Source organism: Meleagris gallopavo, chromosome 6 (assembly GCF_905368555.1).
Source record: "Meleagris gallopavo chromosome 6, MGAL_WU_HG_1.1, whole genome shotgun sequence".
NCBI lineage: Eukaryota > Metazoa > Chordata > Aves > Galliformes > Phasianidae > Meleagris > Meleagris gallopavo.
Window position 1 is genome coordinate 48,416,330 of NC_139409.1, and position 23,038 is coordinate 48,439,367.

Below are 23,038 nucleotides of genomic sequence, written 5' to 3' on the forward strand. Positions count from 1 at the left end.
GCTAGCCCAGCCTGTTTTTCTGTAAGAAAACTCTCTAAGCAGAGAGGACAGGCTCGCTCAATCCCGGGTAGAGAACGTACTGGAGGAGACAGCTGGATCCTGAGGGGTGGGAAGGAGGGACCTGCGTGTCCCACAGCCGGTGGCAGCCCCACTGTGCTTCTCTGCCTTTTGAGGCAGCTGTCTTCATACTTAGCCACTTCCTTTGCTCTTGGTAACATGACAACTTCAGCAGGCCGGGACACGTGCTCATCCTTAGCTGAAATGGAAATGCTTTCTAGTATAAACATGCAGGGCACCTGCAGGACAGCAGGAGCAAGACACTCATTTCTGTGATGGAGAGCTGGCTTCCTGAGACGTAGAAAAAGCTGAGTACTCAATGAGAGCTTTGCCTCGGTCTTCACAGGTGGTCAGGCTTGCCGTGCCTGCCAGGACCCTGCAGCTCTAGGTGTGGGTGAGAGGAGCAGATTGCATCCCACTGTAACAGTGGAACAAGTCTGAGACCTCCTTGGGAAACTGAATGTATGTAAGTCCACGGGGCCACATGACATGCAGTCAAAGGTTCCGAGAGAGACGGCTGATGTGGTTGCTGAACCGCCCTCCATCTTATTTGAAAAATCATGGCTGTTCAGTGAAGACCCCAGGAACTGGCAAAAAGGAAAGGTCACTCCCATTTTCAGGAAAGGGAGAAAGGATGACCCAAGGAACTACAGGCCAGTGAGCCTCTCCTCTGTGCCTGGGAAGATCACGGAGCAGATCCTCCTGGAAGCTATGTTATGGCACGTGCGAGGCAGAGGTGATCCAAGACAGCCAGCATGGCTTCACCCAGGGCAGATCACGTCTGACCAATCTGGTGGTTTTCTATGATGGAGTGACGCCTTTGGTGGATGGAGGAAATGTGATGGATGTCGTCTTCCTGGACTTCTGCAAGGTCTTTGACATTGTGTCTCACTACATCCTTCCCTCCTAGTTGGAGAGGTACGGATTTGAAGGATGGACTATTCGATGGATTAAGAACTGGCTGGCTGCATGCAGCCAAAGAGTTTTGATCCATGGTTCTGTGTCAGGTTGGAGGCCAGTCACAAGAAGTGTCCTTCAGGGTCGTACTTGGGACCGGTGCACCCTCAGCAAGTTTGCAGATGACACCAGGCTGAGCGGTGCAGTCGATAGGCTGGAAGGAAGGGAAGCCATCCAGAGGGACCTGGACAGGCTGGAGAAGTGGGCCCATGAGAACCTACTGATGTTAAACATTGCCAAGTGCAAGGTGCTGCAGTTGGGTTGGGGCCATCCCAGGCGTATATGCAAACTGGGAGAAGAACCCCATGAGAGCAGCCCTGCAGAGAAGGACTTGGGGGTCCTGGTGGGCGAGAAGCTGGACATGAGCCAGCAGTGTGCGCCTGCAGCCCGGAAGGCCAACTGTGATCTGGGCTGCATGAAAAAAGGGGTGGCCAGCAGGGAGAGGGAGGTGATTGTCCCCCTCTGCTCGGCTCTTGTGAGGCCCCATCTGCAGCACTGCGTCCAGGCCTGGGGCCCCCAGCACAGGAAGGACGTGGAGCTCTTGGAGCGGGTCCAGAGGAGGGCACTGAGGTGATCAGAGGGCTGCAGCAGCTCTCCCGTGAGGAAAGTTGTGGGGACTGGGCTTGTTTAGCCTGGAGTAAGAGAAGGCTGTGGGGAAGTTTCCTTGTGGCCTTCCAATATTTGAAAGGAGCCTATAAACAGGAGGGGAATGGCTGTTTGTGAGGGTGGATAGTGATAGGACAAGGGGGGATGGTTTTAACCTGAGCCAGGGGAGGTTTAGGTTGGATGTTAGGAGGAAGTTTTTCACCCAGAGGGTGGTGAGGCACTGGAACAGGTTGCCCAAGGAGGCTGTGGATGCCCCATCCCTGGAGGCATTAAAGGCCAGGCTGGATGTGGCTCTGGGCAGCCTGGTCTGCTGGTTGGTGACCCTGCTACTCAAGCCATTATTTTCCCAGCACTACGAATTTATCAAAGACACTCCCCATTCCTGCCTCTAATCTCACTGCGGTTTCTCATGCCTAGTCTTTCTTTTCAACTCTGTGGGATTCTGTGCACGCTCAAATTACTGGGGGCAATCTACACCTGGGGACTTTTCTTTCAACCTGGCTTGTCTCTAGTTCCTAACAGCTTCCTCTGCGTAAAAGACGGAGTTGCTATGAGACTCAACAAATCAACCACATTTTACTAACAGTTCTGGGTTGTTTGTTCCTACAGAAACAAAACTGTATTGAGGTTTCTCTCTTATATGGGATGAAGGCATCAAGTCTTCTGTTAGGAATGAGTTTTCTCAAGGAAAGGCAGACTTTGGGTGGCTTCATCCAGCTCAGTGCAGAGACCTCTCAAAGCACTGAGTGCTCACGGTGTCTGCAAGTTCCATGGGAGTCCCAAGAGTGAGGCCTAGCTCCCTCCAGCAGCATGAGTTCTGTTCCTAATACAAGCGTGAGAAAAGGGCTTGCCAGAAGAGCTACCTCCACAGCTAATCGATTTCTGATGAAGGGCCTGCCTTCCATAACCATTAGACTTTTATAAGCCTTGCTGCTGTTTTCCTGCCTTAATGGCAAAACAGTAGGTAGTGAAAACCTGGTGCTGTTGGAAACAATGCATGTGGTCTGGTGAGAAGGGGGAAAAGATGTAAGTTCAATTTATAGCTGTCCAAAGAGCTACAAGATGACAGGAGTGCTGTGCTGGCCCTGGTCCTGCCCATTGCTGCTTCAGGGCATCCAGGCACCAGGAGCTTGGAGGAAGTTGGACTGCTGTAGTGCAGGTTCAGGTTTTCCTTCCTGCTCTGTCTGGAAGGAGCAGACAAACACAGGGTAAAGTCTTAACAATATCCACCTTCTGACACAAAGAGCAATTGTTTTTTCTTAAATCTTTGCTTTATAAAACTAGCATATGATGGAACTGCAACTTGCTCTTGCTGACTGCTTTGCCCAGAAAACCCAAATCCATGTACCACTGAGCAACTTCAGGAGCTCTGCCTTTCTCTGTGCCTGGTTACAGTTAGCCATCAACATTTTTCAGTAAAGCTCCCTTTCCTGTTCAACTCTCTGACCCTCTATGGCTCATCTTTTCCTGTGTCAGCAGAAGGATGATGAAGGCTTCTCCTTTGCACGCTTGTTTCCTTCAGGACAGCCCAAGATAACATCTGAGAAAACGCTGGTACCTGGATTATTTTCATAGCCATGAGGGTCAACATGAACATTGAATCAGAAGCTAAGAGGGACACATTGCTTAAAGGCATAAATATGGAAAGGTGTTCTTAAAGGTGGAAAGCTCTTTTTGTTGGGACTAGCTTTGGCATCGCAGCATCCGCACTTCTGTAGTGATTCCGATGTGTTGTTCCTATGATGAGTGGGAGTCAAACACAGAAAGTGAAAGCAAGAAGGATGGCGAAAGACACTGACACAGCTCGAAAAAGAAGAAAGATATTCCTCTCCGGGTCTCCGGAGGAATGAACAGCAAATCTTCCTTCTCCCTCGGTTGCTATCTTCTGAATCAAAATAAGACTTTTTTCTTCACTGAAAATCTTAGGACCCTTCAAGCTAAAGATCTCTCTTTGTTGTCTTATCAAGCAAAAGGCTTTGAAAATCTTCAGCCATCACCAGGAGCAAGAGCATGAAAAAGCACTGCTTTGTACTGAAGGAATCATAGAATCATGGTTTGTGGTTGAGCTGCTGGAGGAGTTTTGGTTGAGGTGATTGTGGGGCTGCTGCTGTAGTGTGGGACCCAGTAGGCACAATAGTAGGTAGCAGCGTCGTCTAGAAGTACATTTCTGATGGTAAGAATGCAAAGTTTCTGTCTAGAAATAGTTTGAATCATGTATCTGTGCCTTTGGAAGCTCTCATCTACTACAGTTGCTCCTGATGTGAAGTAGACAACCCTCACCAGAGTTTTATTCTCCTTCTGTTGATACCAGTGTATGGCAGTGTTATCAAAATTTCCCGAGAACTCTTTAAAATGGCATTGCAGGCGTGTACTTCCTCGTGACTTGGTGATGGATACAGGGCTCTGTATGGGAATTTCCCACACAAACCCATCTAGAAAAAAATGGAAAAAAAGAGAGGAGAAAATGTTATTTAGTGTTGGTTGTGGATTTGGGATAATACCTTTTAGCTCATCCATGGTTCCTGTGAGGAAAAGGAAGCTTAAGGAAAAGTACGAACAAGACCAAGTGGTTGTGGCCACAAGGGCTGCCAGCAGCAGCATGGTTGCTTGTCCTTCTCAGCTGCTGTTGAGACTGAGAACAGGAAATTGTCGCCAGTACAACGAGCTGTGTTGCACGGGAGGAGGAGTTGACTCCTTTGGGGGCTGATGGTGACCCTGCGTAGCAGACCAAAGGAATTTGTCCCCAGATGTCCAGCTGGGAGCAGGGAGAGTCGGGGAGCAAGCGTCCAGGGAAGTTTATAAAAAGCACATCTTCATTTGTGGTAGATAAGAGGGAGTAAATCTCCAATGCAAATTGGCCTCCTTGGGATTTTGCAGTACCCAAAACAGGCAAATTGTATTTGCAGGGGGTTAAGAGTCTCCTACTTGCAGAGCAGAGCAGACCACAGGGGACGCAGGATGACGTTTCTTAGAAGCACTTGGGATTTGCAAGAATATTGTTTTGCATTCACACACTGTTGTTCTTTTCGTGGGCCTCCTTTCCTAGGGGATCACAATGGCTGGACCAGAAAATCAAGGCCGTGTCAGCTTTCCTCCAGAATCAGTCAATTTCTGCCATGGCTAGGCAAAGCACGCCAATGGAGCAGGTGAGTTTCCAGTAGTGATGCGTTTATTCTTAAGGCAGCGAAGAGTTTTGCCCTCAGAAAGGGTGGATGTGTGTTTGAAGACTGGAGTGCTAATAATGGCTTCAAAAGCTTCAAAAGGAGCGGGCATTAACCACATGCATCAGCATCGGTTTGTGATTACATGCTGGAAAGGAGCTGTATGGAGAAGGACCCCGGGGACCCGGAGGACAGCAGGTTGACCACGAGCCCGCAGTGTGCCCCTGCGGCCAAGAAGGCCAATGGGATCCTGGGGTGGATTGAAAAGAGCGTGGCCAGCAGGTTGAGGGAGGTGATCGATCCTCGCTTCCTGCTCTGCCCTGGTGACCCCACATCTGGAGTGCTGCGTTCTCTTCTGGGATTCTCAGTTCAAGAAAAGCAGGGAACTTCTAGAGAGTCCAGTGGTGGGCCACAGAGGTGATTAGGGGAATGGAGCACCTGCCTTACGAGGAAAGGCAGAAAGGCCTGGGACTGTTCAGCCTGGAGGAGACTGAGAGGGGATCTTATCAACGCTTGTAAATATGATAAGGGCAGGAGTGAAATGGATGGGCCAGGCTCCTTTCAGTGTTGCCCAGCAACAGGACATGGGGCAAGATGTGTTACAAACTGGAACACAGGTGGTTCCATCTGAACTTGAGAAAAAACTTCTTTCCTTTGACGGTGACAGAGCACAGGAACAGGCTGCCCAGAGAGGGTGGGGAGTGTCCTCTGGTGACATTCAAGACCTTCTAGGACTCTTTCCCTTGTAACCTGCTCTAGGGAGTCTGCTTCAGCAGGGAGGATGGAGTGGATGATCTCCAGAGGTCCCTTCCAGCCCTTTATTGTTTGGGATTCTCTGCACCTGTGCAGTATTTGCTCTGGGTAGCAGCTGATAGCAGATGGAGTGAGAAGGCTGGGGGAATGAGGCAGTAACAATCCTGTGGTTCAGACTGAAGTAGAAGTTGAGTGGTTGAAGGAGTTTTGTGGCTTGATGGTCTCTGAGCATCTATCAAGGTGTGGGTCCCAGTAGGCACAGTAGTATGTAGCAGCATCATCTGGACTTACATTGTTTATTGTAAGAATGAACAGTTGCTGACTAGAAACTTTATCAACCATGTACTTGTTCCCTTGAAAGCCACTTTCAACTCTAGTTTTCCCTTCTGCAAAGAAGAGTAGCCTCTCTGGAGGTCTATTCTCCTTTTGTTGATACCAGTGTATGACGGTGTTATCAAAATGTCCAAACAAGTCTCCAAAACGACACTGCAGACGTGCACTTCCTTGTGACTTGGTGATGGATAGAGGGCTCTGAATGGGAACTTTCCATGCAAATTCATCTAGGAAATAAGGGGAAAAAAGGAGGAGAAATTGTTATTCAGTGACAATCAGGGATTTGGAAAGATGTCTTTGAACTCATCCATGGGTTCCTGTGAGGAAAAGGAAGCTTAAGAAAGCAGAATGTACGAGACCAAGTGGTTGTGGTCGTGAGAGCTGCCAGCAGCAGCACGTTCGTTGCTTCCACTTTGCTGCTGTTGAGGAGCAGAATGAATGGGGCCTTGGATGGAGACAGCAGCCAGTGGGAGTCTATGGTGATGGAAGTTCTGTGGGGGAAAAAGAGAAAACAAACAAACAAGGAAAAGAAAGGTAAAAGTGAGAAGTAATAACGTTGTTCAGGGGCAACGTTCCACTTGGGAAGATATCTGTTATGTCACCCGTGGGTGCCTGTGAGGAAAAAGAAGCGGAAGGACTTACAAGACCAGGCAGCTGCAACCATCAGAGCTGCCAGCAGCAGCATGTCTGCCTCCCCTGCTCAGCTGCTGTTGAGACTGAGAGATGTGTGAGCGGGGCCCCAGGTGGGAGGAGAAATCTCCAGCCATGTTTGTCCTGTGCATGCTTTTTCTCGGCTGAAGAGCCGGTAGGTATCAGCTTTCAGCAACGGGCAGCAGCACCGTGAGCGTGTGCCCTGCCTTTGATCTGGAGTGTGGGAGGAAGTGCACAGCCACAGGATTTCAGTTTTGAGCCTCAGAAGAAATGCAAACACTTCTTGGAGAGAGAGACTAGAAAACAAGAGCAGAAAGACACGTGGCAGTGTGGTGTTATGCTCATATTGCTAAGAGGATTGGACGACTGCCTCCTTCTAGTGAATACCACGGCAAAAGCCGTTTGATTTTATGTCAGGACAGGCAGGTAGGTGGCTTCAGTGCATGAGCAAGGAGGAGAGAAGGATGGAACAGACCTGAAGGAGAAGGGAGGGAGATGCATGCGCACAGTCACTCCTGGCAGCGGCACCCCAGGGCAATCTGCTGTGTGGGCAACCTCAGTCAGTTACAATCACATTTGTGTTAGGGATGTATGGAGAGTACAGGAAACTAGAACCCTGTGGCCAAAATCTACCAGGATAGATGAAATGCGTATCGGTCCATTGCTATTCTTCTGCCCACAGAGCAGAAATCTGCCCGGTACCTGATGCTGGATGAATACGATTGGGGCCTGGTAGTGATGGGATCTCACACAGCTCATGTCTGAATGACAGCTACCGTCCCAGTTTTGTCCTGAAGCTTTCTAACACAGCAACTCTCCCGGCAGGCATAATTACAAAGGAAACTTTGTGCTATCTGTTGCAAGAAGAGACATGTACTGGGCAGATTCCTTTCAAACCACATGGCTTTCCAGGTTAAGCTATCACCAACTAGTTTTGTCAGGGAAGAAACGGTCAGCGTGGACTTTGCAGATAGCTTCGGAGTCCTTCATTTGAGAGAAGCAGATATCCAAATCCTCAGAGAGATTTAGATGGAACTGCTTCTGGCTGCGCAGCTCCTCCACACCATGGGAGCTGATCTGGTTTATTCCAAATGATTTGTGGTTGAGCAGCTGAGGAAGTATTTGTTGAGGTGTTTGTTTGGCACCTGGCACAGTGAGGGTCCCAGTAGGCACAGTAGTAAGTAGCAGCATCATCCGGAATTACATTTCTTATGGTAAGAGTGCAAAGTTTCTGCTCAGGAATAGTTTGAATCCTGTATCTGTGCCTTTGGAAACTCTCATCTGCTACTACTGTCCCTGATGAAAAATAGATCATCCTGACTGGAGCTTTATTCTCCTTCTGTTGATACCAGTGTATGACGGTGTTATCAAAATTTCCAGAGAAGTCCTTAAAATGACACTTCAGATCTGTATTTCCTTGTGACTTGGTGATGGATACAGGGATCTGTATGGGAATCTCCTGTGCAAATCCATCTGGAATTACAAAAAAAAAAAAAAAAAGAGAGAGAAAGACGGGAGAGACAAGACAAAAAGAGGAGAAATTGTTATTCATTGGCAGCAATCTTCTAGCGAAGACTTCTGTTAGGGCACAACGCTTGGTTGCCTGTGAGCAAAAATAAGCTAAAGCACTTACAAGACCATGCAGTTGCAACCATCAGAGCTGCCAGCAGCAGCATGATTGCTGCTCCTGCTCAGCTGCTGTTGAGACTGAGGGATGTGTGAGTGGGGCCCAGATGGGGACACACTGAGTGGGAGGAGAAGTCTCCAGCGCTGTTTTTTCTGTGCATAACAACATGGGGCTGTGCTTGTCAAGAAGCTACAGCAACGTGGGAAAGGAGCGAGAGCAGAGAGAGGCTTTGACCACAGTCTCTAATTCTTAGAACTCACTGCTCTTTGCTCAAAGGGCTCATTGGAGACCAGGCCCACGGGAGAAGAGTGACGTTCTGTCTGGATGCATCAGATGAGAAATGGAGACAGTGAAATTGGGCTTTCGGGGCTGCAGAAGGAGTTGGTAGTAACTGAAATGACAGCCGAAAAAGAATGAAGGAGGATCTAGAAGATCAGGTAGTTTTCTCTCGCTGCTTCACTTGTGTGCCTCCTTCCAAATGAGAGCCTCCAGGAGATAGAGGTATGTTTCTCTGCTTGCTGTACAGCTTTTAATGAAGAAGGAAAATTGACAACTGCTCGTTCCCAGGCACAGACAGTCTGTGCTCACTGTCAGGTGAGCGCTCTGAGTCCAGTCAGTTCTTTGCCATAAGTGCAAAGTCACCTCTTTTTATCCTTAAGTGACTAAGACTGTTCAGTTTCTGCATGTTACAGGTATGTGTAAGCACAGAGAAAATATTCTGAGAATTAGTTAAGATAATTCGTTTAGCATCTGCCATGTTAATCTTTTGCTTTTGCTCTCCTGCCGCTGAAAATCACCAGAGAAAGGTGGCATAAAGAAGTATCTGCATCCGGCAGGAGTGGAGAGCTTGAGGTTCACAGTGCCAGATGCCTTTTTGTACGGCTTGCCTTTGCCCATCTCATGCTGTGAAGACTTGATAATACCAGTATGCACAGTAATAAGTACCAGTATCCCTCTGGGTTGCTTTCTTTATTGTCAGAACATTGCTGGAAGGATTTTTTTGCACCTGAAATTTCCGTCTATCGTTGTTGTCATCGAAGGTAGGTGAGGATCCAGACATGTACAGTATCCTCTTGGGTGGCTCCCCGGGAAGCTGCCTGTACCAGTGCACAGTGTTTTCACTACTCAGCTGGCATGTCATGGTGACTGAGCTGCCCTCCAACAGCCTGCGCTCTGCTGGGCTTTGCACCGGTGCAGCCTGTGCATCTCCACCTGCAAGGGAACAGGGAGAAACTGCACGTAGGCCAGGAACCAGCAAGCCTGGAGCAGGGACTGTGTTCTCCATGCACGGGATGGAGAGGAGAAAGGAAACAGCACTTACGGGACCAAAATGAAGTCACAACGAGTAAGGGAAGCAACAGCATGCTGTCTGCAGGAGTGAAATGTAGAGCTGACGTAGTGGAGAAGTGTTATAAAGGCATCCAGGTGGAGAAAGCATCAGCAGCTGGGAGGAGGAAATGACCCATGGCTCATCCAATGGAAGGTCTTCAGCTCATTGCCAGGGAGTGCGTATTTGTGTGCGGGAAATTCACTGGCAAATGAAACCCCATCAGTAACACTGGAGAGAGGACCTAAAATATTCAATCCAGCTACTGTTTTGTGGGCATACATCTATCTATCTATCTGCTACATTCCATTTAACCTTACCATAAATCTTGTTAAGCACACACGTAGAAAGCAGGGTTGTTCAGTTGTGCCCTTCCCCAGGTCACTCTACTCTCCTCAGACCCCAGGGCTGTCCAAGAAGCATCTCTCATCAGCCCTTCCTAGACAGTGCTGCCTGCTTGTGTAGCACAAATTGACTAGTTCATGGTGAACTGCTGACTTCTTCATGCTGGGGACAACTCCATGGGCCTCCTCAGCCATCTGCCCCAACCCTGGATGTAGTTTGTCTCCACAAACAGCACCCCTACCACCGCATGTCCTTTGCAGAGTTATGTTTCCCCTTCTCTGACAAAGAGTGAATCTGCTCTGGATCCTCTCCAGGTCTCTGTCGACTGCAGCATGCACTGCAGACCTCCTGTCAGGACATGTTCTGTAAAGTCCCGCTGCCAGTTTCCTTGTGATAGATCCATCGTTTTGCATCAGGTCCTTTAGTGCTGCCATTCCAGCGGCAAAAAAGTGAACCTTAGAGGCAGGACGGCTGCTGGAGGGAGAGGAAACGATGGACTCAGGCTGCACAGAATAGCGGCACAGACAGTGAGCTCTGAACATGATTGCCACATCAGTGTCTCGGCTTTCGTCTTGGAATTCCTTCCTCTGCTTGAGCTTGTGGGGGTGTCTTGAAGGCTGAGAGATGGGGGCAGGAAGGCAGCTGTGTTTCTCGGCACTTGTATGAAAGTGTGCCGCTCAGGTTGCAGCCAGCTTTCTGTAAGGGCTGCCTGCAGGCTGCTCCCGCTGTGAGACTCCCAGTAGGCACAGTAGTAGGTACCTGCATCTCCATCCTGTATGCTGTTAACTGAGAGAGTGCAGATGTTATTCTCTCTTTTATAAGACGAATATTTGTTCCTATAGGATTCGGAATCATAGGAAACTTGTGATTTTGCTGTCACAGAAAGGAGCCATTCAGGAGCTTTGTCAGGCAGTTGTCGGTACCAGTGGATGTAGGCAGCCTGGAAGTTAGCTATGCCCTCGGCTTTGCACTCAATAGTCACACTTTTGGATCCCATTTTGGTAACAGATGGTGGACTCTGTTGCAGCAGCACTTGTGCATGTCCATGGATCAGAAGGAGAGAAAAGGCAGCAAGCACTGCCAGCCTGCTGCCCGCAGGTGTAGGCAGGACAGCCTCCTGCTGCTGCTGCAAGTGGAGCCTCCACGGGGAGGGGAATGGATGCAACCAGGCTTCAGCCAGGGCCAGGAGTGGCAGCAGCAGCAGCATTCCTGTCGTGGTGCCTGCTTGCCTGTGCCCCAGAGAAAGCCCCCAGCTCTGTGGCAGGGACAGGGGCTGCGCCTGAGGGCAGGATGTGACTCACTGGCGGCCACCCAGAGAGGGGCCCTGCACAGCCAGCAGGTGATGCTGTGAGAAAGCAGACAACAGAGGGACCTTATAGTCTGGGCCAAACGGTGCAAGAAACGCAAACGTTTTAGAGCCCACATAGGATTTGCCTAGAATAAAGATGCAGAGGGAAGGAGAGGCCATTCCCACAAGTCTTCTGGCATTCTAGGCCGTGGCTCAAGAAGCAGAGCGTGTCTTTGTGCAGGTTCCCTATGGCTCTCTGCTGCTGTGCATCCCATCTGGCACAGTAGTAGGTAGCAGCGTCTTGCGCAGTGAGTCTGCCCACTGTCAGGGTGCACTGGGATTTGGCGAGGTCCTTCTCGATGCTGAATTTCCCCTCATCCGACTCCTTCTCAAGGAACAGCCTGGTCGCCATGTAGGCAATGCGCTTGGGAGCTGCCCCAGGCCTCTTGCGGTACCAGTGAATGAAGACTTTGTCAAAGTTGGAGATGGAGATGCGGCAGGTGATGAGCGCCGTTTTGCTTTCAGGCTTGGTGACGGCCGCTGGACTTTGCTGCAAGGCTTGTGCAGAGCCACCTAAGGGGAAGCAAGAGAGAAAGTGGGCAGACAAAGCTGGAACGGCAGAGGTTCCCGCTGTTCATGCAGGCAGCGTGGTGAGCAGGGCACGTACAGGAGAAACCAACTGCCAGCATGAGAGCTGTCAGCAGCCACATGGTCGCTGCTCTCCTTCGGGCTTCCCTGCGTGGACAGCCTCAGTCGCACCCTCGAGAGGTCCCAAAGCAGATCCGAGCAGTGGAAATCACTTCTTTCTGTGATTCCCAATGAGGCTGCTCTACCTGCCGATAGGATCAGGAAGCATTTGCAGCCATTTCCACAACAGCAGCCCCCAGCAGACAGCTGGGGTTAAACCGGACCGTATCTCTTGCCAGCGTGCTGCTTCCTTTGCCTTCTCCCCCTTGCAGGCGGGTTGCCCACAGCAGCCGCACAGCCTGGTGCTGTTTGTCACATCCTGCCCCAGGTGAGCTGCCCAGACAGGCAGCAGGGCAGCAGCAGGGGAGGGCTGCAGCCCCTGCCCCAGGGGGAGCGCAGCCAAGCAGTGTGCTGGCTGCTGGGGGTTCTGCAGGGCTGTGGGCTGCCAGTAAGCACAGTCATAGGTCGCTTCCTGTGCCTTTGCAACTTCTCACTGTCAGAGTACAGATGGGTCTGCCTGCTTGGTGCTAGCCCAGCCTGTTTTTCTGTAAGAAAACTCTCTAAGCAGAGAGGACAGGCTCGCTCAATCCCGGGTAGAGAACGTACTGGAGGAGACAGCTGGATCCTGAGGGGTGGGAAGGAGGGACCTGCGTGTCCCACAGCCGGTGGCAGCCCCACTGTGCTTCTCTGCCTTTTGAGGCAGCTGTCTTCATACTTAGCCACTTCCTTTGCTCTTGGTAACATGACAACTTCAGCAGGCCGGGACACGTGCTCATCCTTAGCTGAAATGGAAATGCTTTCTAGTATAAACGTGCAGGACACCTGCAGGACAGCAGGAGCAAGACACTCATTTCTGTGATGGAGAGCTGGCTTCCTGAGACGTAGAAAAAGCTGAGTACTCAATGAGAGCTTTGCCTCGGTCTTCACAGGTGGTCAGGCTTGCCGTGCCTGCCAGGACCCTGCAGCTCTAGGTGTGGGTGAGAGGAGCAGATTGCATCCCACTGTAACAGTGGAACAAGTCTGAGACCTCCTTGGGAAACTGAATGTATGTAAGTCCACGGGGCCACATGACATGCAGTCAAAGGTTCCGAGAGAGACGGCTGATGTGGTTGCTGAACCGCCCTCCATCTTATTTGAAAAATCATGGCTGTTCAGTGAAGACCCCAGGAACTGGCAAAAAGGAAAGGTCACTCCCATTTTCAGGAAAGGGAGAAAGGATGACCCAAGGAACTACAGGCCAGTGAGCCTCTCCTCTGTGCCTGGGAAGATCACGGAGCAGATCCTCCTGGAAGCTATGTTATGGCACGTGCGAGGCAGAGGTGATCCAAGACAGCCAGCATGGCTTCACCCAGGGCAGATCACGTCTGACCAATCTGGTGGTTTTCTATGATGGAGTGACGCCTTTGGTGGATGGAGGAAATGTGATGGATGTCGTCTTCCTGGACTTCTGCAAGGTCTTTGACATTGTATCTCACTACATCCTTCCCTCCTAGTTGGAGAGGTACGGATTTGAAGGATGGACTATTCGGTGGATTAAGAACTGGCTGGCTGCATGCAGCCAAAGAGTTTTGATCCATGGTTCTGTGTCAGGTTGGAGGCCAGTCACAAGAAGTGTCCTTCAGGGTCGTACTTGGGACCGGTGCACTGTCAGCAAGTTTGCAGATGACACCAGGCTGAGCGGTGCAGTCGATAGGCTGGAAGGAAGGGAAGCCATCCAGAGGGACCTGGACAGGCTGGAGAAGTGGGCCCATGAGAACCTACTGATGTTAAACATTGCCAAGTGCGAGGTGCTGCAGTTGGGTTGGGGCCATCCCAGGCATATATGCAAACTGGGAGAAGAACCCATGAGAGCAGCCCTGCAGAGAAGGACTTGGGGGTCCTGGTGGGCGAGAAGCTGGACATGAGCCAGCAGTGCGCGCCTGCAGCCCGGAAGGCCAACTGTGATCTGGGCTGCATGAAAAAAGGGGTGGCCAACAGGGAGAGGGAGGTGATTGTCCCCCTCTGCTCGGCTCTTGTGAGGCCCCATCTGCAGCACTGCGTCCAGGCCTGGGGCCCCCAGCACAGGAAGGACGTGGAGCTCTTGGAGCGGGTCCAGAGAAGGGCACTGAGGTGATCAGAGGGCTGCAGCAGCTCTCCTGTGAGGAAAGGTTGTGGGGACTGGGCTTGTTTAGCCTGGAGTAAGAGAAGGCTGTGGGGAAGTTTCCTTGCGGCCTTCCAGTACTTGAAGGGAGCATATAAACAGGAGGGGGAATGGCTGTTTGTGAGGGTGGACAGTGATAGGACAAGGGGGGATGGTTTTAACCTGAGCCAGGGGAGGTTTAGGTTGGATGTTAGGAGGAAGTTTTTCACCCAGAGGGTGGTGAAGCACTGGAACAGGTTGCCCAAGGAGGATGTGGATGCCCCATCCCTGGAGGCATTAAAGGCCAGGCTGGATGTGGCTCTGGGCAGCCTGGTCTGCTGGTTGGTGACCCTGCTACTCAAGCCATTATTTTCCCAGCACTACGAATTTATCAAAGACACTCCCCATTCCTGCCTCTAATCTCACTGCGGTTTCTCATGCCTAGTCTTTCTTTTCAACTCTGTGGGATTCTGTGCACGCTCAAATTACTGGGGGCAATCTACACCTGGGGACTTTTCTTTCAACCTGGCTTGTCTCTAGTTCCTAACAGCTTCCTCTGCGTAAAAGACGGAGTTGCTATGAGACTCAACAAATCAACCACATTTTACTAACAGTTCTGGGTTGTTTGTTCCTACAGAAACAAAACTGTATTGAGGTTTCTCTCTTATATGGGATGAAGGCATCAAGTCTTCTGTTAGGAATGAGTTTTCTCAAGGAAAGGCAGACTTTGGGTGGCTTCATCCAGCTCAGTGCAGAGACCTCTCAAAGCACTGAGTGCTCACGGTGTCTGCAAGTTCCATGGGAGTCCCAAGAGTGAGGCCTAGCTCCCTCCAGCAGCATGAGTTCTGTTCCTAATACAAGCGTGAGAAAAGGGCTTGCCAGAAGAGCTACCTGCACAGCTAATCGATTTCTGATGAAGGGCTTGCCTTCCATAACCATTAGACTTTTATAAGCCTTGCTGCTGTTTTCCTGCCTTAATGGCAAAACAGTAGGTAATGAAAACCTGGTGCTGTTGGAAACAATGCATGTGGTCTGGTGAGAAGGGGGAAAAGATGTAAGTTCAATTTATAGCTGTCCAAAGAGCTACAAGATGACAGGAGTGCTGTGTTGGCCCTGGTCCTGCCCATTGCTGCTTCAGGGCATCCAGGCACCAGGAGCTTGGAGGAAGTTGGACTGCTGTAGTGCAGGTTCAGGTTTTCCTTCCTGCTCTGTCTGGAAGGAGCAGACAAACACAGAGTAAAGTCTTAACAATATCCACCTTCTGACACAAAGAGCAATTGTTTTTTCTTAAATCTTTGCTTTATAAAACTAGCATATGATGGAACTGCAACTTGCTCTTGCTGACTGCTTTGCCCAGAAAACCCAAATCCATGTACCACTGAACAACTTCAGGAGCTCTGCCTTTCTCTGTGCCTGGTTACAGTTCGCCATCAACATTTTTCAGTAAAGCTCCCTTTCCTGTTCAACTCTCTGACGCTCTATGGCTCATCTTTTCCTGTGTCAGCAGAAGGATGATGAAGGCTTTTCCTTTGCGCACTTGTTTCCTTCAGGACAGCCCAAGATAACATCTGAGAAAACCCTGCTACTGGCAACCAGCCTGCGTGCTTAGCTTGACATTTCAAAGAAAAAGTCTGAATACTTCTGGGACCTTGTGTGCCCTAATGACTACAAACCAAGGTAGACTAAGAAAGTACGGTTTGTGTCTGCAGAGAGGAACCAGACTGCAGATGGGTTAAGCAGATGTAAGAGAAACAGTCATCTACTCTAAATTCTTCTGGGCAGAACTGTTGAACAGGCTGCCCAGTGAAATAAATGGTGTAGTGCCCATCTCTGGAGGTAGTTAAAAGCCATTAGGGACATGGATTAGTACTGGAATTAGTAGTGCTACATGGATGGGTGGACTTGATGATCTTATGGGGCTTTTCCAACTTAAGAGTTTCTATTCTTTTTATGAAAAATGTGATGCAATACCAGAGATAACATAGGCAGAGAAAGAGGCTGACCAGTTCTTCCCCAGCTGTGTCCCAAGTCACGCTGTGAAAGATGCCACTGCCACCTTGGCTGTTCTTGCAGGGACTGGGTAGTGTCCACAAGAGTGTGTAGATGGCAGGTCAACCTTCAGTGGGCCTCCTCAGCCATCTGCACCAACCATGGATGTTGTTTGTCACACACAGCTCACCAGTCACAGGACCCTTTCCAACACACCTCATTTATTCTGCTGCTGATGAAGCTCTGGAGCCAAGCTAAACCTTCTAGCTCCTTTTGCTTATACCTCTAGCTGTGTATATTTCTATAGAAACACTGGGAGACATTTGACAGATGCAATGGGACAGGACTTAACTGGATGCAGTTTAAAAACAAATTGCCCCAGCTCTTGCTTGGGCTGTTGCCCTTTGTCACTAGGCATCCTGGGGATCCCAAACCTCCCAGCTGCTGGCTTTCCACCATACATCCTCCCTTGGAGCCAAGCACGCCTTTCCCTGCAGCAAGCAGCAGGCTGGAACGAGCACCGAAAACAAAACCTCCTTGCACCTTTCCCTGTCCTTCTTCCACATGTTGTCTCTTTGTTTTCAGAAAATAGGGCCAGACCCCAGTGAAATGAAAGCTCTGGGACAAAACAGCTGCTTTATTCTCCTCCTCTGCTTTCATCTTCTACACCCCACAGAAAGGCCATTTGCCAAGCAAGGGATGCAGTTATCGGGTGTATGAGGGGCAGAGCAAACCAAGCTTAATTTCAGTCTTGTTTCTTTCACATTACTTCCCTGAGGTCTGATACGATCATAGAATCATAGAATCATATAAAGGCCTGTGTTGAAAAGGACCACAGTGATCATCTAGTTTCAACTCCCCCGTCTACGTGTTGGGTCACCAACCAGGCTAGCACTAGTCCAGGCTGCCCAGAGCCACATCCAGCCTGGCCTTGAATGCTTCTGGGGATGGGGCATCCAAAACCTCCTTGGGCAGCCTGTTCCAGTGCGTCACGACACTGTGTGTGAAAAACCTTTCTCCTAATATCTAACCTAATCCTCCCCTGTCTCAGTTTAAAACCACTCCCCCGTGTCCTATCACTATCCACCCTTGTAAGCAGCCGTTTATCCAAGAAAAAGAACAGCGTAGCGTTTTTTGTTTGATTGATTGTTTTATTGTGGGTGTTTAATTGGTTGGTTTTGTTTCATTTTGTAGGAGCTCATCCACATCCTGCACGCAGTCCACTTGAACATCAAGGGGAACAGGGGGTAGTTTTGCAGATGGAGTAATGCAGGAATTCTGACAGGATCTTGAGGTGTATCCAGTTCATCATCTGAAACCTCTGCAACCAAACTGGAAGGGACCAGTCCTCTTGTGCTATCTGTCAGTTCTCCCTGAAACCAGCCGTTCTCATCGACATTTCCAAAGAAGTTAACATATTGTCCAGTGGTTGGAGGAAGCTCGCTTTCTGGGTCCTCATCAGGACCCTCAAAAGAATTGTAGCTATGGCAAGCTAAGAATCTTCAAATTATTGGTGATACTTGTCCTGGAGAGTGCAGGATGAAGGACAAAAACTCTGCTGCTGATTCTCCGCTCTCACTTTCAGGGCCGTCCTCTGACAGAAAGCAGCACTCAGGACTGTTCCTGTGGACCTCTTTCACGGCTCTGAGTTCATGCTCCAGGCCTTCCAGATGACTTTGAAGACCTCTGGCCTCTTGGATGGCAGAATTGAATGGACCAGAACTATTGCTGAGATTCTTGTTTGATGGGGCAAGAGTCTCTTTTGTTGTTCTCCCAGCTCCATTCTGCCCTCATCTCCAGTTGGAACTCTCTCCTAGTTGGTATCAGGATGAGCTTGTTCTGCTGCTCTCTTTTCTCTCTTGCACAGGAGTTTCAGAAAGCACTACTCACTGACAGGAAATAAGGGGAAACTTGAAAAACTTGGCAATGTAAGTCCTGGCAGTGTACTGCCAGTAGCTGATTTGGCTGTCTAGGATCCTGGCACTACAAATGCTTCACTGCCAAATGCAGCAATCAAGTGTTTTGAGGAAAAGCCAACTCATGGGTTTTTGCACATCCATATCACAGCACCACAGGCCAGCACGAGCGCAGACAGCAGCATAGCTGAGAACATCACCATGGCTGTGATGTGGCGCTTTTGCACAGATTTGTGAACGCAGCCTCTGTGCTTTTCCCAGCATTCATTCCTAGAAGAAACGAGACAATGTCTCACGTTACCTTCACCTGCACTACAGATGATCTCTCAGTGTGCTCCATTGACCCAAGAGATTTTCATTAGCAAGTGCCTCTGTCTCTGGTGCCTAAGCACCGGGGGACAAGAAGGATCGCTTCCACCTCTCGTTGGGTAGGGAGAGGCTGCACAGGCACTACCCGTGTCCTCCTCTGGCCCGAGGGCTGGGGCTGTGCCCTGGGATCTGGGCTTTGTCTGTGGGGAGCACTGCAGAGCAGAATCCCTCATGCTTTCCCCAGCGCGCGTGTCCTGAGCTCTCCCGCAGCACAACCCCAGGCTGAAGGTCGGGCTCCAGCCAGCACAGGGCACAGCCAGAGCCAGCCCAGGGGAGAAACACTCCTGCAGGCTCCTACCACACAGGACCCCCGCTCATCACCCCCGGGTGGCTTTGTTGCAAAAGGGCAAAGCTCACAACTCTGGCAACTGCGAGTGGTGGGAGCTGAGCAGCGTCACAGAGGTCTGCAAGTACCGGCACGCCGCTGGGACAACTCTCCACACCCCACTGAGGTCAGCCATTTTCAGAGAGCCGTCCCTGGCTTATTTTACACGTGCTCTGTGCCCACACGCTCAGGTTTGGCTGCTGACCTGGTGTGCAAGGGCAAACAGCAAGAGCCTGCAGACACACAGTGACTCTGGTTAGTGACGCTGGATGAGCGCAGGACGGAAATTACCTGGCATGCCAGTTGTTGGTGCTGCCTGCATTCCACTGTCCGAGACCGGCAGTGTGGGATGGCTGCCTTCCTGCAGTGCATCCTGCTCAGTTTCTTGGTCAGTTCCTTTAGAAAGAAAGCAGGACAGTAGGAATGGATGTGATGTGCTCTCATTGGGAACTGAGCTACTCCAATCCTGAGCTCAGGCAAAGTCTGCTGGTCCCAGCCCCCCCACATCCACTGTCACCCCCTCCGTTGCCCAAGGGCATTTGGCCTTCCCAGGAACTGGAGGGTGCTGACCTTCTCATGCCTCCTCAGGAATCAGCTCCTATGCAAGGCCCTCACACCCTGTGCTGTAAGCATCACCAACCACCACAGCTAGCTATCTGCAGGCTGAAATTCAAGCTCTGGCACAAGCACCTTCAGAATCAGCATCTCCAGCCCATGGCTTTCACATCTCCAAGGCAGTTTCTCCCTTCAGGGAAGTCAGCAGTGCCCCCAAAGAGTTTGCTGTCTCGGTAAGTCTCTGCCCACTGCTTCTTCTGGAGGAAAGCCCCGAGGAAAAGCTTTGCCACAGAGCCCCATAAGACCCCATAGAGCTCCATAAGACCCCATAGTGGTGGGAGTTCCCAGAGAGCTGTGGTGGGCTGCTGCAGAGCACAGCATCCTGCCCAAGGGCATGGAGACCCTCAGGGTGGTTACACGTCTCCAGAGGCCTCTGCTGCTCTTCATGGCCGAGCAGCTGGGAGCAATTGCTCCATGTGTCCTGACTCAGGTTCACTCTCATTTGTGCTCCAATCCTGCCAGAGATGATGTGGGGGGGAGGGACTCCTGCCTTCAGCCTCAGCATGTTTTCGCACGGCCTGCCTAAGTGTGACTGTGTCATCTCTTGTCTTTGAGGGAGCGGATAAGGATGAAGGTGAAACTCTCCTGGGGTTATTTGTTTACAACGTGGACGGAGAGGTCGCCCAGACCTTCCACGTGCAGGTATGGCAAGTGCGTGCAGCAGGCTGCCAGGGAGGAAGGCCGGGCAGCCCGCAAGTCCTGGAACGAAAGGGTTTGCCTGCTCAGCCGGGCCTTCCTCTGCTCTCCAACATGGCCGACTCCTGCGGGGAAGACAGACGAGGCAGCCGTCCCACTTCTGGAAGCACTTTTTCTTCCTGCTAGAGCAGAGAGAGCAGCAGTGGGAAGGCGCTGTGGGAGGGAAACTGTCCCCCTGCGGGTGTGGAGGGACAATTGCTGGTGGGAAGGAGGAGCGCAGCTGCCTTCCCCCATCAGCAGCGCCGTTCTGGCATCCCACGGCAACCCAGGGAGCGGAGCAGAACAAGTCAGGGTTCTGCAGCTGGCAAAAGCAGCTGTGCGGATGTGCCGTGCCTCTTCCGCGTTGTAACGAAGCCTCTCCTCTTTGTGTCGGCAGGAGGAGCCCCGCAAAGCCCTCGGCCGCGTCAAATTGGAGGTGCGGAGCAACTGGGAAACGCAGAACACACCTGCGTGTACCGAGTGGAAATTCACGGCCATTCGTAAAAGACAGCAGAGATTTTTAGTAGGAAACGATGAAAACAAAAGGTTGATGACTTTCTTCCCGCGCTGAGGGGCACGACTGCAGCGGCGCGTTGGGGCCGGGGGAGGGAGGAGCTGCAGGGCTGACCTGAGCGAGGTGCGCGCGGCCGTGTGACGTCATCATCCTGCGCCGCGAGGCCGAGGCGGCCGTGCGGAAGCGGTGCGGGGCCCCGCGCTGCTCCAACGCCGCAGGGCAGCGCCGGGGCTCCGAGCGCCGCCTCAGCTTCTACGAGTGGGTGTTCGGGGCGAGCACCGGGGCGGGGGCCGCTCTGCATTGGTCCCCGTGGGGCTTCTGTGGTGCTCAGGGCTTCTGCTCGGTGTGGGGAGGTGCGCTGTGTCCCCCCCACCCCAATCCAGGGTACATCGCTGCCTCGACCCCCTCCATGGTTCGGCCATAAAGCCCCCAGTCCCTCTTTCTGACTCCCAGGGTCACATCTCTCCCCGATCCCCCTCAACACTGACCTTTAGAGCCCCCCCACTCCACTTCCCCCATTCCTTTTCGCCACACCCCCCCCTCACCCTCCCCCATTTATTTTTACCCCCAGAGTCCCTTCCCCATCCCCACCTCAACCCTCCCCTCCTTATTCCCCATTCTGATCCTCACCCCCCTTCCCATTACCCCCCTCAGTTCCTCTTTCCTCAGATCAGATGTCCACAACATAGACACCTCCCTGTGAGGTACCTCACTGATGCTAATTAGTGAGCCACTAATGCCCACATGTGGAGATTAAGGACAGCAAGGAGCTGTTCAGATGCAAATATCTGGTGAAATGTAGGATGTTGCTCCCAGAGCGGGGAAGGACATTGCTTTGTCCAACAACACCTGCACTGACAGCAGATACCCACATCTGGGACAACTGAAACTGTCCCTGCTGTGCAGCATGAGGGCAGCCTATAAAGGGATTTAGCCAAACAAATGGAGTCGTGTGCCACAGGAGCATGACTAAGCTTAGTTCTTTCTCTTCTGCTTCATCACCTGTATTTTCTAGATCTTCCCTGACTGCAGTGGCTGTTGTGTCACGGACATTCCCGCGTGTCCTCAGCTGTCATCAGCAAGCTTGTCCTGGCTTTTGTGTCTTCTTGCAGGACTTTTCCGGATACAGTTAGTGATAGATGGAGATAAAATGAGGGATTCCTTTGCAAACTGTGTCCTTAAGTGTCCAGAAGTGAATGGGCCTACGACTCACGTGCAGTACACCATGGAAAAGATTCTCTCAGCTTGGTCACTTGAGCTATTATAGGATAACGTCATCAACTGTTGCATGGTCTCGATCAGGCTGCTTACCAACTGCTTGATCAAGGAGAGCAAGCAGAAGTCTTTTGTCAGCAATCTGTGGTGTCTGCAGATCAATGAGCAGCTGCCTGTGGGAGCTGCAATTGCCCTGGCATTCTCTGGCCGAGCAGAACAACAGGCCACCGAGTTCAGCCAGCTTCTTCACACAGCTGCTGGGGGGACAACGCAGGTGATGCTCAGCTGGGTCTCATACTGGCCAGCAGGGAGCTGGTCAGGGCTGTGATATCAGGGCCAGCTTTGGCTGCTTTCACCTGACACAGACCTGATACTTGCAGAGGAGTGTGCAGGCTCCAGCTGATAGGGTTTCCTTACAAGTAAAAGAGTAGACAGGGATGGTGCGGGCCTACTGTTGTGTTAATAAGCATAGGAGCAGAGAGGCTGATGTACCTCACGGCTTCTTTGCCCCTGTCTTCACCAGCAATGCTTCCCTGGCTTTCGTGCCTGAAGGCAGGATTCCAGAGCACAACTACCAAATGGTGGGAGAACTCCTCAACAGCAGCCCTGCCAAGAAGGTCTTGGACTTCCCTGGTAGACAGAAAGCTTTACCTGTGTCAGCAGTGTGTGCTTGTAGCCCGAAAGCCAACAGTATTCTGGACTGCAACAAAAGAGTGGTGGGCAGCAGGGCAAGGGAGGTGATCGTCCTTCTCTTCTCTGCCTTCATGAGGCCCCATTTCCAGTACTGTAACTCCTCTTGTGGTGTCCTGGCCCACCTCACGGCTTGGAAGATCACGGTGATCTTACTTCTGTCTCGTCAGCTGACAGCAGGTCACAAGAACGCTGGTGGGTTGGGTAGTGGGTGGTTGCTGGGATAATGGACTTATTATTGGCCACTTCAGTAATGTGAACTAGTGGAAGGTGTCCCTGCCCATCGTGTGAGGTTTGGAACTGCACTTTAATGTCCTTGCAAGTTGTAAGGAATTCAGGAGATTTTTCTTTAAATGGCCCTTCCTGTACTTCAGCACTTGCATTGCTAGCTCCAGCTTACAATAGCCAGGCATTAATGTGGAGCACCCTGGCTGCTGGCAGCTCCTGTAGCCAGTTTTAAACATCCCTAAGCTGGTTATTTCAGAACTGAAAATATAGCACTCATTTTTCTGTTAAGGCTACTGTTTGCCCTTGCCAAGTCTGGGGTTGCAAATCCAAGTTATTTCTGAAGCAGTGCAGCAGCTGTGAGAGAGAGGAGGAGGAAAAATGTGAAAGAAAGAACACTGCAGACACCAAGGTCAGTGAAGAAGTAGAGGAAGAAGGAGCTCCAGGTGTCAGAGCAGAGCTTCTCCTGCAAGCTGTAAAGAAGACCACGGTTGCCCCCGGCAGCCCCTAAAGAACCACATCCAAGCAGATTCCTGCACTGCAACCTGTGAGGGACTCTGCATGGGATCTGTTGAGTCACAGCCTGAACCACTG

General features: G+C 51.1%; 1 protein-coding gene, 1 long non-coding RNA gene and 1 gene segment (V, D, J or C); 1 reads left to right on the forward strand and 2 right to left on the reverse strand.

The window, feature by feature from the left end:
• The window catches only part of LOC146544174 (uncharacterized), a 40,650-nt gene extending 19,166 nt beyond the window's left edge, over nt 1-21,484 (forward strand). For 7 of the 13 annotated variants that reach the window (XR_014884025.1, XR_014884021.1, XR_014884022.1 and 4 more), the window contains 6 exons: nt 4,667-4,766; nt 8,422-8,646; nt 17,095-19,298; nt 19,681-19,767; nt 20,198-20,346; nt 21,330-21,484. This is a non-coding gene — a long non-coding RNA (uncharacterized LOC146544174). Of the gene's footprint in view, nt 1-4,666; nt 4,767-6,682; nt 6,945-8,421; nt 8,740-17,094; nt 19,299-19,680; nt 19,768-20,197; nt 20,347-21,329 lie in introns of those variants that run through there. The other 6 variants (XR_014884023.1, XR_014884024.1, XR_014884032.1 and 3 more) reach the window with 3 other exon arrangements.
• On the reverse strand, nt 9,498-11,101 carry LOC146544176 (uncharacterized). Its single transcript, XM_085226662.1, has one exon. The coding sequence runs from the start codon at nt 11,022-11,024 to the stop codon at nt 10,239-10,241; it is 786 nt and encodes a 261-aa protein (XP_085082788.1). The 5' UTR covers nt 11,025-11,101; the 3' UTR covers nt 9,498-10,238.
• LOC146544177 (Ig kappa chain V-III region PC 4050-like) lies at nt 11,230-12,189 on the reverse strand. The segment is given in 2 exon segments: nt 11,230-11,678; nt 11,773-12,189. Coding segments are annotated over 2 exon segments (492 nt in total).
• Nucleotides 21,485-23,038: the final 1,554 nt, after the last annotated feature.